The sequence below is a fragment of the Ornithorhynchus anatinus genome, chromosome 3 (genome assembly GCF_004115215.2).
Source record: "Ornithorhynchus anatinus isolate Pmale09 chromosome 3, mOrnAna1.pri.v4, whole genome shotgun sequence".
Lineage (NCBI taxonomy): Eukaryota > Metazoa > Chordata > Mammalia > Monotremata > Ornithorhynchidae > Ornithorhynchus > Ornithorhynchus anatinus.
Window position 1 is genome coordinate 96016269 of NC_041730.1, and position 17442 is coordinate 96033710.

Consider the following 17442-nt stretch of genomic DNA (forward strand, 5'->3'; position numbering starts at 1 on the left):
CCCTAGCAAAATACCCTGGAAAAAGCGAATCAACGCTACTCTTTCAGAGCCTGCCTGTGCGTGACAGCTCACAAATACTTCAGCGGGAAATAAATCAGTGCCCGTGGGAGGGTTCGACTGTGCACGGAAACCGATCCCACCCATTGTTTCAAAATGTTTGTTTCTCCTGCATCGCGGGGCATCTTTCTGAAAACAACCTCCTACCGGACCGTTAATTGTTAGCGTGTATAGCGGGGCATGGGGTGATTGAAAAAGAGTCCGGAGAGATCCCACCTGTGGTGTAATCACCATCCTGATTCCAGTCTCGATTTCCATCTGAGCAAAACACCGGAACTGGAGAAGTCGAGCATGGTTCTTGAGAAGGCGAGGCTAGGTTGGTTGGCTAGCAGTAGACCAGTCAATCAATCGTATTCATTCAATAGCATTTATTGAGCGCTTACTATGTGCAGAGCACTGTACATGTACGAATCGGCAACAGATAGAGACGGTCCCTGCCCGTTGACGGGCTCACAGTCTAATCGGGGGAGACGGGCAGACAGAAACAATAGCAATAAATAGAATCGAGGGGATGTACATCTCATTAACAAAATATGTAGGGTAATAAAAAATATATACAATTGAGCAGAGGAGCACAGTGCTGAGGGGAGGGGAAGGGAGAGGGGCAGGAGCAGAGGGAAATGGGGAGAAAAGGGGGCTTAGCTGAGGGGAGGTGAAGGGGGGTAGAGGGGCAGCAGAGGCAGCAGAGGGAAAAGAGGAAGCTCGGTCCGGGAAGGCCTCTTGGAGGAGGTGAACTCTAATGCGGAACACCATACTGAGTGTTAAGGAGAGTACAGCATAACAGTCGGTACCTGTGTCCCCTGCCCACAACGAGCTTACAGTCTAGACAGACATTAAGCACTTGGAAGAATACAGATTCCAGGTAGCTTTCCTGGGCAGCTGAGAAGGCAAAAATAGAGAGAGTCTTCGTTCAGGTGGACAAGAAACGTGACTTGAGCTTTGAGAAGGGTGAATGGGACCTGGGCATCGTTCCCGTAGAGTCCAACCGCCATGTGCATTTGTTACTTGAACAGGATCACATTCCTCCTCTTTTGAATTGGGCAGAGGAGGCCTCTCCACTGCCAAGTGTCATTACAGAAAGCCGTCGGCCTAGTGAGGGCACAATCGGTAAGTCACACCTTGGATAGTCACTATACTTCTCTGGGCCTCAGCTACCTTCTCTGTAAAATGGGGATTGAGACCGTCAGCCCCACGTGGGACAAGGACTGGGTTCAATCCAATTTGCTTGTATCCACCCCAGTGCTTAGAGCAGTGCCTGGCACATGGTAAGCACTTGAAGATGCCACACTTGTTAGTCTGATTTGGGCTACATGGAAACAAATCAGAGAAATGAGAAAATAAAGTCCATCTGCTCAAGTAGCTGTGACCCCTGCTGCTGACAAGCAAACTCTGGGTTCTACCGACCTCTTGGAAATTGAGCTGGGTGGGTAAAAGATGGCCTCTGATATCGTATCCACACCAGGACCATTTTCCTAGTTTTTGGGTATGATTTTTCTGTTTAATTAATGATTCCATTTGGAGCAAGCTTGGTAAATAGCAAGAAATGAAAATTCAAGGTGTGTGGGCTGGGTAGCTTCCCTTAAGCGTGGCCTACTTTGCTAATCCCCGTGTTTGCCTTTTCTTTCTGCTAGAGAGGGTGTGCTCAGGGGAATTTCCGATGACTAGGTGTGGTGAGATGGGGAGAGGAGGAGAGGCTAGGGGGCAGCGGCCGGGGATCGGGGGGAGATGAGTAGCCGGACCTCACTAGCAACAGCTGTCAAAATTGTGTGGACAGAAAGTACTCTGTCCTCTGTGTGCACAGTAATCTGCACACAGTAAGAGCTCAATAAATGCGATTGAATGAATGAATGTGGCCTCACAGGCCAATGAGGCGGTGTGTGGGAGGAATCTATTTTGCAGATCTACTCCCTCTCCCCCTTTACTAATTCAGTCGAATTTATTAAACACTGTGTGCGGAGCGCTGTGCTAAGCATTTGGATGTTCTTCCCATGTGCTTCTTGGGAAGCAGCGTGGCTCACTGGAAAGAGCCCGGGCTTTGGAGTCACAGGTCATGGGTTCGGACCTCGGCTCTACCACTTGTCAGCTGTGTGACTTTGGGCAAGTCACTTAACTTCTCGGTGCCTCAGTTACCTCATCTGTAAAATGGGGATTAAGACTGTGAGCCCCACGTGGGACAACCTGATTCCCCTGTGTCTACCCCGGTGCTTAGAACAGTGCTCGGCACATAGTAAGCGCTTAACAAATACCAACATTATTATTATTATTCCCCTCGACTCTATTTATCGCCATTGTTCTCGTCTGTCCGCCTCCCCCGATTAGACCGTAAGCCCGTCAAACGGCAGGGACCGTCTCTATCTGTTGCCGACTTGTTCATTCCGAGCGCTTAGTACAGTGCTCTGCACATAGTAAGCGCTCAGTAAATACTATTGAATGAATGAATGAATGAAAGAGTACAATACATCAATAAACCTACCTATTCCCTGCCCACAGCGAGCTCACGGTCTAGAGGGGAACTGCACGGTTGGCTCCCTTATCTCCCCAAACCCAACCCAGCATTCATAAGGGGCACAATGTTGAATTGTGGCAAATTAAAAAAAAATTTTTAAATCTCCCTTTTGTCGTGGTTAAGACCGGGCTTGGACTACAGTTATGATTCAGCATCAGAAAGTGTCTGTTCAGATCGGCTTGTCTTTTCATCCCGCCAAATAGTCTTAGCTTTTTCGGTCTTCGAGATTTGCATCTATAATGAGTCAACAGACTTAAATATGCTAAACAGTCACTCCCAGCGAAGTTCCAGGTTTGCTGCAGTAAGTCAGAAGAGCTGAAGACTGTTTTATGCATTTTCTATTTCCTTTTTGTTTGATTGAAAATTGCTCCCAGAGATATTTTCATCTCAAGAATCAGTCTTGTTCATTAGAGCTATTTCTTTATATTTCCCTTAGTTCCAGTTATAGTCTCTTTCTTTATTTCCCCCACAGCCTTATTTTTTTAATATTCTGTGGTGTTTCTTAAGCGCTTAGTATGTGCCCGGCAGCGCAATAAGCTCTGGGGTAAAGACAAGTTAATCAGATTTAAGCCGGTCCCTGTTCCGCACAGGGCTCACGGTCTTAATCCCATTTTACAGGTGAGATAACTGAGGCACGGAGAAGTGGAGTGACCTGCCCAAGGTCACACAGCAGAAAAAAAAGTGGCAGAGCTAGGATTAAAACTCAGGTCCTTCTGACACCGAGGCCCGTGCTCTATCCATTAGGCCGTGGTGCGTCTTTTCTAAGTTGTCTCTCCACTGTCCTTTTCCTTTCTGCTTTCAGTCGTTCCCATTCCCTGATTCCCATCTGATTCCCTGTCTTCTTGGGGACCATGTCCATTTTGGTGGCCCCCCCTGGATATAACCGACAGTGATGTAACTGCCGTATCGTTGGCCCACAGTCCAGTCAGTATAGCTGCATTAGGAGTGCTGTTGTGGAAACCCTGCTGGGAATTTGCCTGGGAAAAAGGTCTCTGTTAACCACTCTGGGTTATCAATCAATCACTGACATTTATTGAGCACTTACTGTGTACATAGCACTGTGCTAAGCGCTTGCGAAGGTACAACACGGCAATCTGACACATTCCCTGCCCACAACAAGCTTAATGTAAGAGGCAGTTTGGGTCCATTTCCCCAGTTATTATTATTCTTATGGCATTTGTTAAGAGCTTACTGTGTGTGAGACACTGTACTAAGCAGTGGGGCATATGCAAGCAAATCGAGTTGGAAACAGTCCCGATCCCTCATGGGGCTCACAGTCTCAATCCCCACTTTGCAGATGAGGTAACTGAGGCACAGAGAAATGAAACGGCTTGCCCGAGATCACATAGACAAGTGGCAGAGACAGGATTAGAACCCATGACCTTCTGAATCCCGGGCCCGTGCTCAACCCGCTACGCCATGCTGCTTCTCAGTTGTGTAAATGGGGTTGTTGTTAGCTGGGTTAAAATGGATGCGATTCATTCATTCGATAGTATTTATTGAGCGCTTACTATGTGCAGAGCACTGTACTGAGTGCTTGGAATCTGCAGTTATGAGTGATGGCAAATATATAAAGCTGCAGTTTGTCTCAGTAAAATGAATAAGATCTTGCATTTATTTTGTTATTCAAAAAAGTGAAAACCAAAAATGTTGAAAGTACTGTTATACTCTAAAGACTGCAGCCGGAAAGAATACGCGCCTGGGAGTCAGAGGACCTGGATTGTAATCCCGGCTCTGCCACTCGCCCGCTGGGTGACCTTGGAGAAGTCATTTGAATTCTCTGTGCCTCAATTATCTCATCTGTAAACTGGGGATTAAATGCTTCCCCTTCCAAATTAGAATTGCTAATTTGTCTTGTATCTACCCCTGTGTTTAGCACAGTGCCTAGCACGTAGTAAGTGCTTAAAAGTGACCCTAAATTACCTCTAGACTGTAAACCTGTGTGGGCAGGGAACGTGCTACTCACTCTGTTATACTGTACTCTCCCAAGGGCTTAGTACAGTGCTGGCTCGCAGTAAACGCTCACCAGATCCGATTAGGTGATTGATCCTAAAACAGAAAAGACCGACCTTACATTTTGATTCATGCTCTCGGTTTTGCCATTTGGATTGATATCACAAAGCATTATTTTAAATTGCATCTGTCTGTGCCTACAAACAATGGTTTTCTAGGGAAAAGCCATTTTTTTTTTTTATTGGATTCACAAATTTGATTCTGGATCCGTTTACTCTGTGTGAAGTCCGTGCCTGCGTATAGAATGGTACTTTGTTCTAGTCGCTCGTAGGAAGGGGATTATTATTATCTGGACTAATGATGGCTGCTTAATGACTGCCTTCCTTATGTTTTCGGCAGGGAATAAGTCACAAGACAGTGGCATAGCAGAAATGGAGGAGCTTCCCGTCCCTCACAACATCAAAATAAGTAACATCACATGCGATTCTTTCAAGATTTCTTGGGAGATGGATTCAAAATCGAAGGACCGCATTACACATTATTTTATCGACCTGAACAAGAAAGAGAACAAAAATTCCAACAAGTTTAAACACAAGGTAAATATTTCATTGAGAACAGCAGATCCTAGTAAGAGAGTGAGCGACAGCACGGAACAGTTGGGGCCTAAGTAATGTAAATGGATAGAGTTACATAGAGTCCTTAGGTTTTAATCCACGGAAGGGTGCGATTATATTCGCATGTCACATTTGACTTAGGATCAAACCGGAAAAAGCCTTGGAAGGGCATGACGGTTTTAGCATAAAAAAGAAAAAATCGTCCATAGTTAATCCTGATTAAAATGTATCTACCCCAGTGCTTTAGATAGTGCTTTACGTATAGTAAGAGCTTAACAAATATAATAATAATGATAATAAAGGTGACACTTTTTTAAATCTTTAAAACTGAGGAATTCCTATCCCTCTGTTCCCACTAGATCCAGGTCAATCAATAGCGGTTTGCTCTCCTTCTTGGGTTTTTGTTTTTTTCTAAACCTGTTGTCTCAATATTACTTCATAAATTCTTTGAACTTAATCCCCCTAGGTATCTCCTTCTCTGCAACAGAAGCATTATCAAGAAGGAGAATTGAAAACATGTCTTTAAGATTGAATGCGTGCCGTTGTTTCTCTTGTCTAGGGCCTGCGGTGCTATAAGAGTCACTACTGAGGGTGTCCTTTAGGTATTTAATCAGGGGAAAGGTTCCTCCTCTCTCCCTCCGTAAGCTGCCCTGGGTGTTAAACTATAATAATGATCATGATAATTATGGTACTTGTTAAGTGCTTGCTAAGTACCAATCACTATTCTAAGCTCTGGGGTAGATGCAAATTAATCAGGTTGGACAAAGTCCCTGCCCCACATGGGGCTCACACTTTTAATCTCCATTTTATAGATGAGGTAACTGAGGCCCAGAGAAGCGAATTGACTCGCCCAAGGACACACAGCAGACGTGTCGGAGCCGGGATTAGAACCGAGGTCCTTCTGACTCCCGGGCCCAAGCTCTATCCACTAGGCGATGTCTACTCAGTGGGACATTCGGCAGTGTCACCCTCACTGTCCCAAAACCAGGGTGTGCAGCAGCCGGAATATCTCTCGGCTTTTGGAATTTGGGGTACCTCGGATCTCTCACGTTTAAAACTAGCCTCAAGTTACCCGCTTCAGGTTGTAAGTTCCCCTGGGGGAAGTCCTCGCCCCAGCAGACCACTGATCTCCCCATCTCCCAAGCCCTTTGGAAATTGCATCACCTCCAGGAGTCCTTCCCTGATTAATAATCTCCCACCTCTCCGATAACTACTATGAATTGAGTGATTCACCGAACACACTTGCAACCTAGCTTTGAGTTGGCTAGTTCATTAGGGATTCACTCAATCAATCGTGTTTAGTGCTTCCTGCGTGCAAAGCACTGTACTGAGCACATGGGAAAGTACAGTGAGAAGCAGCGTGGCTCAGTGGAAAGAGTCCGGGCTTTGGAGTCAGAGGTCATGAGTTCGAATCCCAGCTCTGCCACTTGTCAGCTGTGTGACTGTGGGCAAGTCACTTCACTTCTCTGGGCCTCAGTTCCCTCATCTGTAAAATGGGGATGAAGACTGTGAGCCCCACGTGGGACAACCTGATTCCCCTGTGTCTACCCTAGCGCTTAGAACAGTGCTCTGCACATAGTAAGTGCTTAACAAATAGCAACATTATTATTATAGTGACAAATAGACACATTCCCTGCCCACAGTGAGCTCACAGTCTGGGGGGAGGGGGGAAGCAGACATTAAGGTCCATAAATAAATTACAGATATATACATATGTGCTGTAGAGATGGGGGGGAGGATGAATGAAGGGAGCAAGTCAGGGCGATGCAGAAGGGAGTGAGAGGAGGACTTAGTCAGGGAAGGCTTCCTGGAGGAGCTATGCCTTCAATAAAGCTTCAATAAAGTGGGCGAGAGCGAGTATCTGTCTGTTATGAGGAGGGAGGGCATTCAGGCCGGAGATAGGATGTGGGCGAGAGATCAGTGGTGAGAGAGACGAGATCGAGGTACGGTGAGGGTTATGCAGGAGTGCCCCTGGCCTGCCAAAGAAACCTGTCTCAATCAGAGAATTTGGTGGGTGTAGGGGGCCTGATGTCCTTTTCCCCCATTAACTGGCTCCTCGGCTCCAGTGGGTTGAATACGGGAAATTATATATAATCTTAGTATGATGGGAGGTGTTGCTGCTGTCCGTGGTTTGAGGGGCAACCCCCTCTTGGTCTGCGTGGTGCCCTTCTTTTGGATTGGCTACTCGAGATTTTTAAGTTAATTTCTACTTCATTTGAGTCTAATTCCCTTACATCCATTTATGCTTTCTTAATGGCGACTTTTAAAACCGTCTTCTTGAACAAGCATCACACGCACCGGCGGTGTGATACTCCTCCAGCCTAGCACCCTACTGAGCTTTGCCTGTCTCTGTTGTTTAGTGTTTTCCTTACATCTCTCCCTGTTTGCCGTCGGTCCCCCCTTCCCCTTCACTGTTATCATTGTTATTATTGTTGTTGCTGTTTTTTATTGTTGTTGTTAGAATGGGAACCCCTCCCACCACAGAGCCAGGGACCATCTCTAATTTTCACCGGTATATTCTTTCTCGGCACTGTTTAGTTACGTCCGCACTGAGCATTCGACCCACGTATTCAATCTGTTATCAAATCCTGTCGGTTAGCCTTCACAACATTGCTAAAATCCCCTCTTTCCTCTCCGTCGAAACTGCTATCGCGTTGATCCAAGCTTCTACCTTATTCTGCCTTGACTACTGCATCAGCCTCCCTGTTAACCTCCCAGCCTTCTGTCCCTGCCCATTCAAGTCCATACTTCACTCTGCTGCCCGGATGATTTTTCTACAAAACCATTCAGTCCATGTTTTCTGCATTTCTCAAGAGCCTCCAGGGGTTGCCCGTCCACCTCTGCGTCCAACAGAAATTCCTTACCATCGACTTTAAAACACTCAATCACCTTGCCCGCCCCTACCTTATCTCTCTAATTTCTTACTACAACCCAGCCTGCACATTTCAGCTCCTCTATTGCCAGCCTACTCACCTCTGTCCCACGTCCTGCCTCTGGCCTGGAACTCCCTCCCTCTTCTTATCCTCCAGACTATCACTCTCTCCACCTTAAAAAGCTCGTCTTCTCCAAGAGGTCTTCCCCGGCTAAGCCCTCATTTCCTCATTTAATAATAATAATAATGTTGTTATTTGTTAAGCGCTTACTATGTGCAGAGCACAGTTCTAAGCGCTGGGGTAGATACAGGGTAATCAGGTTGTCCCACATGAGGCTCAGTCTTCATCCCCATTTTACAGATGAGGGAACTGAGGCACAGAGAAGTGAAGTGACTTGCCTACAGTCAAACAGCTGACAAGCGGCGGAGCAGGGATTCGAACCCATGACCTCTGACTCCCAAGCCCGTGCTCTTTCCACTGAGCCACGCTGCTTCTCATTTGACATATGGAGAAACTGTGGCATAGAAAAGTTAAGTGACTCGTCCAAGGTCAAAAGAAAGTAAGCGGTAGAGTGGGAGTAGAACCTAGGTCCTGTGACTCCCAGCCTGTTGCTCTTTCCTCTAGGCCACGAATTAAAATTGTTAAAGTCCCCAGAGCTTTTTAGGAGAATGTTCAGCCTGAATCTTACTACGACTGTTTACATTTTATTTCCTTGCATTTGTTTCTTTCCTTAGGATGTTCCCACCAAATTAGTGGCCAAAGCTGTCCCCTTACCTATGACAGTTCGTGGACACTGGTTTTTGAGCCCAAGGACAGAATATACAGTAGCAGTGCAAACTGCCTCAAAACAAGTGGATGGAGATTATGTCGTTTCAGAGTGGAGCGAAATCATCGAATTTTGTACAGCAGGTAAGGACACTGAGTAGTGGGTATAGAAAAATAAAAGCATGAATCTCATATTTACTCCCAAGAATTGTGTTCAAGAAATCTTAGCCTTCCCCAAGTACCGTAAATGTTCATAGGCAGTGATCTTTTTTCATTTTCTCAAAGTACTTGCTCAGATGCAATGGCTTAAAGCAACATTCTGTTGATTAAAATGGGCTGAGGTTCCCAGCAGTAGGATATGGGAAATAGCACTATGTTCCTGTTTTACACTATCAGACTCCTGCAGTTCAGCAGAAAATTTCCAGGCCTTTAGCAAACTCCAAGAGGTTCAGCTGGAAACTGAAGATTTGGGGGCTTATTTTTCAGAGCTCTCTGGTTCCACTCTGTTTTCCCATTTCAGCCAGCTGACAGCCACTGGAGGGAAAGGGAGTAGAAAGCAAACAGGGAGGTATTTTTTTTAATGGCATTTGTTAAGTATTTACTTTGTACCGGGCACTATATTAAATGCCGGGGTAGATATGAGCTAATCAGTTTATACAAAACGAATAGTATTCATTGAGTGCTTACTGTTTGCCGAGCAGTCCACGTCCCACGAGGGGCTTGCAGTCTTAATCCACATTTTGCAGATGAGATGACTGAGGCACACAGAAGTTAAGTGACTTGACCAAGGTCCTCCAGCAGCCAAATGACGGAACTGGGATTAGAACCCAGGTCCTCTGATGCCCAGGCTTTATCCTTTAGGCCATGCTGCTTCTATTTGTGGACACTAATGAAGGAAGTTATTTTTGCCTTTACCACCAGGGCTAGAACTCCCGCCTCTGCCCCTTGTCAGCTGTGTGACTGTGGGCAAGTCACTTCACTTCTCTGTGCCTCAGTTACCTCATCTGTAAAATGGGGATGAAGTATGTGAGCCTCACGTGGGACAACCTCATTCCCCTGTATCTACCCCAGCGCTTAGAATAGTGCTCTGCACGTAGTAAGCGCTTAACAAATACCAATATTATTATTATTGTTAGAAGTGAAGGGACGAGACCAGCAATGCTTGCTCTCTCTCTCTCTCTCTGTCTCTCTCTTTCTCAGTATTTTTTTCCCCACAGTCTCCTGAGTGGTTAACTGGATCGATGCACTGTACTAACCCTTGGGTAGATAAAAACTGATCAGGTTGGACACAGCCCATGTCCCTTGCCTCTTAATCCCCATTTTACAGACGAGCTAACCGAAGCACAGAGTAGTTAAATACCTTGCCTAAGACCACACAGCCAACAAGTGGTGGAGCCGGGAGAAGAACTCAAGTCTTCTGACTACCAGGCCTGTGCTTTTTCCATTAGATCATGCTGTTCTTCTTCCCATTATTCTCAGCTTCTTCTTGCTTCAGATTGAAGCCCAGTTCTTCCTACTGGGGTGAAAGTGTAAAGATTTTCATATACCGCTCCCCAAAGGTCCTTCGTCCCTCCCTTTCCTCCTGTTAGGTTGAGGCTTCCCTCATTTTCTTGGTTGGACTGTTGTTTGCTAAAACGTACTGTCGGGGGAGACTCAGCTTTTAGACTCACACAAGGGGGATTGTGGAAGATGCAGCAAAAATGCTTTCATTTCACCAGTCACTGGTTGCCTAGCAACATTTAGCCACCTGAGGCTTAGAACTGACAGCGAGAAATCAGTTTCTTCCCCGTGGCCTCATAATTACTTGCATAATTTTAGACTTCATGCAAGTTTATCATCTCCCTTTAAATTCCTGGCATGTTTACCTTTATGAGCTGCATGACCTGGTGGAAAGAGCTTGGGCCTGGGAGTCAGAGGATCTGGGATTTAATCCCAGCTCTGCCATTTGACTGCTTTGGGACCCTGGGTAAGTCAGAACTTCTCTGCGCCACAGTTTCCTCAACTGTAAAATGGGGATTCAATCTCTGTTCTCCTTGCCACTTAGACTGTAAGACTGTGTCTGACCAGATTATCTTGTCTCTACCCAGTGCTTAACACAGTATCACTTAACAAATACAATTATTATTAGTAGTAGTATTAGAATTTCTAAAACCTCAAGTACAACCTCCTGTATTGATATGTTGTCACTCTGCCACTTGTCAGCTGTGTGACTGTGGGCAAGTCACTTAACTTCTCTGTGCCTCAGTTCCCGCATCTGTAAAATGGGGATTAAGACTGTGAGCCTCATGAGGGACAACCTGATTACCCTGTATCTCTCCCAGCGCTCAGAACAGTGCTCTGCACATAGTAAGCGCTTAACAAATAATATTATTATTCTTATATGTTGGACTTTTCTTCAACGACTCTTCTTGTATTGAACCGGTGATCTCTGTTTAGCCACTACTTTCTTCACAAGACCTGGAAGAGTATGCTTCCAAAGGGGATTGCTCTGGCAAGTCTTTGCCTCTGCTATTTAACAGGCATTACCCTTTGAAAAGAAAGAAATAAGGTTTTCTATTTCTCCTTGGGTGAAATATCTTTTTTTTTTTTTGCTTTTCCAGTTGGAAAACATCTCTCTGGAACTCATATCAGGTTTATTTTTCTTCCATCCTCTACATGACTGGACTAGACTTTGATTAGAAGCAAGAAAATTCCAAATCATTTTTTGATTTTTCCCAACAAGACAGTGTGAAAATATATAGACTGCAACCCATCCTCACTAAGGAATCCTAAGAGTTTTTCTAAGGAAAATCAAGAGACACAAGCAATTGATTCTTTTACTAGCATATTTGTCACTGAGCAAAACTATGTTATTAAATGAGAAAATGGCTTCTACGTCTTCTGATTTTACTTGGAAAAACCCTAGCTCCTTTTTTCAACCTCAGAAAGAATAGATTTAAATTAACCTGGATCTCTACTCCAGCGGATTTTCCTTCCAAGACTAGATATGTGAAATCTGTTTGAAATCTGGGTCTCCATTGGTCTTTCCTTCTGTTTCTCATAGTTCTCATTGAGTTGGAGATTAAGCAAGCTCTGTTAGTAATTTTCAGAGAATGCTTTTCATAAAAAAAAGTTTCCTTTTTATTTTCTCCTGATAAAATCCACAGGGAATTGAATCTGTTCAAAAGAAGCTGCATCACTAGAAGCAGCATTGCCTAGTGGATAGAGGACAGGTCTGGGAGTCAGAAGGGCCTAGGCTCTAATCCTGGTTCTGCCACTTGTCTGCTGTGTGACCTTGGGGAAGACATTTCTCTTCTCTGTACCTCCCTTACCTCATCTGTAAAATGGGGAGTAGGACTGTGAGCCCCATGTGGGACACAGACTATGTCCAAGCCTATTAGCTTGTATCTACCACAGTGTTTAGTACACTGCCTGGCTCATAGTAAGCATTTAACAAATACCATGAAAAAATACTGTGCTGAGTGTCACTGTTTCCAAATTTCTAAATGTGACTACCCTAGTGTCAGTGGAGCTTTATCTGTCTCCAAAACCTCTATATTGGATTCCATTTTTAAGGCTCAGAGAAGATGCTTTCAGTCCATTGTGTCCATCCTCAAACCACATGCAATAGATATTTTCATGAAAATAATGCTCATCCCCAAAGAGCGGGATGCCTTCCTTGGTCCATGGTATGAGGATCTGGTTATTGCAAAAGGAGGGGTAAATAGCCATTTGGTTGGAGAGATGGAGATGATGGTAATGATGGCATTTGTAAAGCGCTTACTACATGCCAAACACCGTTCTAAGCACTGGGGTAGATATAAGATAATCAGGTTGTCCCACAGTGAGCTCACAGTCTTAATCCCCATTTTACAGATGAGGTGGGGTAGTTTTTCAGTAACCTCCATAGATATATATTTAATCCACATCTCTTATTGCATTCACACAGGCACTATAAATTTCCTTATTAACTGAGTAGCTTTAGAAGAGGTCATTTGTTTTGGATGCAGTTTGTTTGGGGCTCCACCATCTCTGGTGGGGAAATGCTAAGGTACATGAAAATAGCAGTCCTTCAGTAAGAGGCTTGGGAAGAGACAAACTTCCTCTCAGACTGATTCTGATTGAGATCCTTCTTCTCTCTCTGTCTGTCTTTCTCTCTCTAAAATAGACTGCTTAAGTCTACACAGTATTCCTCCAAAACATAGAGAAGGACTGGGCTGCATTTTTTGTTTTTTGTTTTCCAGGGGGAACGGTGGTTTGGTCACTATTCAGCAACAAAAGGCAAAGATAGGACTTCAAAATACAATTTAACCTGCATTTGAAGCTCCTGGGGAGGAATAGAGATAGAGTTTGGGTGGTAGAGGGAATATGTGTTCCCCTCTAGGGTATTTGGAGACCTGGGAAGGTGATTAGGCCAGAGAGGAGTGAGTGGATTGGGAGAAAAGGAATTGAGCTATTACTTTGGAATTTTTTTTTTCCATCATTACAGGAGAGTGTAGTCACAAGCAGTTTAAAGCATGACTGGGCAGAGCCTATATAGAAGTCACGGCTGCTTCTACTTTCTGGTTTCTTCCCTTTTCCTACCTCCCTCTCCCTGTTCCCACTGGCTTAAAAATTGGATTTCACCTTCTGACACTAATTATTCTGCTGACTGTTTTCTTTCTCTCTTTCTCCTCCCCTTTTCATCTTCTATCTGGAACAGAGAAAGCTGGCCATTTACATTCCTTACACACTTTCCCCTGCAGCTTCTATTAAATCCAAACTGCCAACACAAAAATGGGACTTTGGCTCCTCCTGTCTCATTAAGAAAGGTCACATCAGAAAAATATTGTACCCAGGGAGATCCCTGAAATATAGCTCAAGGTTGTCATAAATGCCTGGAATAAAAGAAAAATTAGTGATTGTCATGGGGAAATGACTACGATACGTGGAAATAACAATCTTCGGCGGAAGGGTTGGGAAGAGACGAGCTTTCTCTCAATCTCTGATTCTGATTTTTGGCTGAGATCCTTTGTCCTTCCCTCTCTCTGAGAATGCTCTGTTCTGGAGCACATGAATTTGAGTGGGGGGTTTTCTTTTATCTGGGACCATCTTGGTTGTAGACAATGCTGTATTAACAAAGCAGTCAAATTTGGTTAAAAGCATGATTTTGGTTAAAAGCAAAATAATGCTTTTTGTTGTGTTTTTGTTTTTCAAAAATAGTATTGATGATTTCAGTCTTCAAATGGATAACTGAATTTTCTCTAGGTTATAAATTTGAGACTTGATTTGTCTTATTCATACACTTTTTTTTGTTTGCAGATTATTCAAAAGTTCACCTAACACAGTTATTAGAAAAGGCTGAAGTGATTGCAGGGCGAATGCTTAAACTGTCTGTTTTCTATCGGAACCAGCACAAAGAATACTTCGATTATATCAGGTAAGAATGCAAGTTGTATAATTATTTGTCCTATGAAAGCACTTTTTCATTTAAATATCTCTATCCATTATTTAGCATTACAATTAGACCATGTACAAAATAAGTGAATGAATATAGGTACGTATGTGATGCAGAAGGGAGAATGGAGGGCGGGGAGATGAGAGAGTCAGGGAAAGAAAGCTTCCTGGAGAAGATACGATTTTAGAACGGCTTTGAAGATTGTAAGAGTGGTGGTCTGCCGAGCGTAACTTGTTTTTGAACACTGCCGGTATCAAATACTCTTAATATTCACTAACAAATAATTCTTAACCATTTTGGTAAGGGCACATTTAAACAGCTGCTCTGTGGGTAGTCTGGAAGGCTTGAAATTTCAGCCATGATTTTGAATAGATTGGAGAAAGAGTGGAGTCCTTTGGCTGCTTTTTGGGTAGTATATTGCTTTGCACACAGTAAGGGCTCAATAAATACAATTGAATTGAATCAAGAATCGGTTTAATTAATGTTTTGAGAAAAAAAGCAGACTGGAAGGTTTTAAAACCGCAAGACTGTCTTGGGTATTTTTCATGCTTCCTATACTTCATTTTTATTTGCTGAAGCAAATGTTGAGACAGAATTAGATGTGCTTTAAACAAACCTTAAAGAAGGAATAGCCTGTGGGGGTTGACAGTTACAATTTAGGGTACTAGGACTATTTCACTCTTGGTATCATGTTTTCAAGATTCTTAAGGATCTGGGTTGCCATTTTTTAGCTTTGGAACTATTTCATCCAGATAAGATTTTTCTTAAGTCAGGAAAATGGTCCATTATGTAATGCAGTTCTTGATGTGGGGGATTTAAGAAAGGTAGGAAGATCAGTGGAATTAGGAAAAGTCTCGGACTAAATGTTTTGTACTAAATATGCCGGGAAAAAAAAACTGAAGGAACATTGCTGTACAAGGGTGAAAGAATTCCCATAAATACCATTGCAGGTCATTGGCAGACATCATTTATCTCTGTAACGGCACTGACCTTGGCGTTTGTTTAATTGCTCTTCATTAAGTCATGTACCATGCGAATTAAGTGTGAAAAATGTGAATTAAGTGAGAAGCAGCGTGGCTCAGTGGAAAGGACACGGGCTTAGCAGTCGGAGGTCATGGGTTCTAATCCTGGCTCTGCCATTTATCAGCTGTGTGATTTTGGGCAAGTCACTTAACTTCCCTGGGCCTCAGTTACCTCATCTGTAAAATGGGGATTAAGACTAGAGCCCCACATGGGACAACCTGCTTATCTTGTATCTACCCCAGAGCTTAGAATGGTGCTCGGCACATAGTACGTGCTTAAAAAATACTATTATTATTATTATTATTATTATTATTAATAAACCATCCCATTAGGGGTCATTGCTACGTGACTCCTATGAATATCTGCCGGAGGTCAAATTTGCAGAAATAATCTTGCTATGACTGTTATCTTTAATAGAAAACGTACTTCGTCGGTTGGCAGAACAGACATAAATCTTTGGATTTTTAAATTGAATTTTGATCAGGGAATGATATTAACCTATAATTAGCTTAATGGCCACTGGAGGTCAGTAGTGCTCCATGCCGGCCCTTCTAAAGGGCCATGTTAGTTTGCAGTGAATGTGAATATTTAGTTTCAGGTGCCCAATAACAACATCAAGGACGGTACATACTAACGGCTTACTATGTGCCACGTATTCATCTAATTAATCTCTGGTTCCATTTTATCCCTTTTTGTACATGCTACCATGACATGAAAGGTAAAGGAGCACCTGGGTTCCAAGAAGAGTAAAATCTATGATTCTAAACAAGCTCAGTTCCCATTACCATAGATCAACCCGTTAACCTCTGAAATGCCCCTTTGTTGTAACGTTCCCTCCCGTGGGTTGCAAAATGTATGTAAAATGTATCTGGTAGCTAAATATTTAAGTGAATCATCAGGCTACACGTGAGTAAGTGCGCCGGTTAGAATGTTTAGTAAAATTAACAGTAGGATTGTGGTGCGAATTAACCGCGCTGCTTGATGATTTTTCTTTTCAGGTAATTCTTGTTAATTAAGAACCAAAATCCCAATTAGAATCAATTTAAGATGTAGCTATGTACTGCACTGTAGTGGTTGGTTTATGGAGAACTTTCACACTCCTTTTCTTGTCAATGTGCAAGTTAACTTCCCTTTGATTAAGACAGTAAGCTGTGTCAGCCGTAGGTAGACCCTAAACAGATCTTTGAGAAACGAACTATTCCCGTTCTCTTCTGTAAATTGGGTGCCCTTTTTGGCAATATTCCTTAGTCTGGGTTGGAAGGTTAATTTGAATCTCTAGATGATATCTCCTCCAAGAAGAATTCCTTGACTAAGCCCTTCTCTCCTCTTCTCCCACTACCTTCTGTGCTGCTCTTACTTGCTCTTTCATTTACCCTCCCTCCCATCCCCACGGTACATATGTATATTTCTGTAATTTATTTATATTAATGCCTGTCTCCCCCTTTAGACTATGAGCTTGTTGTGGCCAGGAATGTGCCTGTTTGTTGCATTGTACTTGCTCAAGCACTTAGTACAGTGCTTTGATGAAAGTGCTCAATAAATGCGATTGAATTGAAGAGAGGAACTCTTCCTCCCAATCAGTGGCATTTATTGAGCACATATTATTTGCAGAGCACTGTACTAAGTGCTTGGGAGAATAACCATACAACCGAAGTAGCAGACATGTTCCTGTCCCTAAGAGCAACCCTTCAAATAGCATTAAGGTAGGAAACTTAAATTACTACTTGTTTCTGGTTTGGGGGATTAAGAAAATCATATGAAGGGCTCACCGTCTGTCAGCTGTCACCAGAAGTTTTTCTTCTAGTATGAATCCTAGACTGGATTTTATTGCTTAGTACCAACTGGTGGGAGATGCAAATGAGAGCATTAAAATGAATGGCCAAAATGTTAAGCCAAAATGCTCATGCCTTTCCCATTAGAACTCACATTCTAAGTAGGACGGAGAAGGAGTTAATCCCCATTTTAGAGGGGAAGAAAGTGAGAACAGAAAAGTTATGTAACTTGCCCAAGGTCAAACAACTGACAAATGTTAGATCTAGGATTGGAATCCAGGTCCTCTTACTCCCCAGCCTGTGGTCTTTCCACTAGGTCATGGTGCTTCATATTGCCGTGTTAATCAGCCGATCAATCAATGATATCTAGTGTTTCCATGTGGAGAGCACTGTACTAAGCGCTTGGGAGAGTTTAATACAATTGAGATGATAGACATGATCCCTTCCCACAAGGAGCTTAATG

The 17442-nt window shown here is 43.5% G+C and overlaps 1 protein-coding gene across 5 annotated transcripts in view; it reads left to right on the top strand.

Moving 5' to 3' along the window:
• The window catches only part of PHYHIPL (phytanoyl-CoA 2-hydroxylase interacting protein like), a 77504-nt gene that overhangs the window by 57901 nt on the left and 2161 nt on the right, over window positions 1-17442 (top strand). For all 5 annotated transcript variants that reach the window (XM_029059501.2, XM_039911536.1, XM_029059502.1 and 2 more), the window contains exons 2-4: window positions 4916-5112; window positions 8738-8912; window positions 14049-14166. In XM_029059501.2, the coding sequence (XP_028915334.1) occupies window positions 4916-5112; window positions 8738-8912; window positions 14049-14166 (490 nt within the window). The remainder of the gene's footprint in view (window positions 1-4915; window positions 5113-8737; window positions 8913-14048; window positions 14167-17442) is intronic.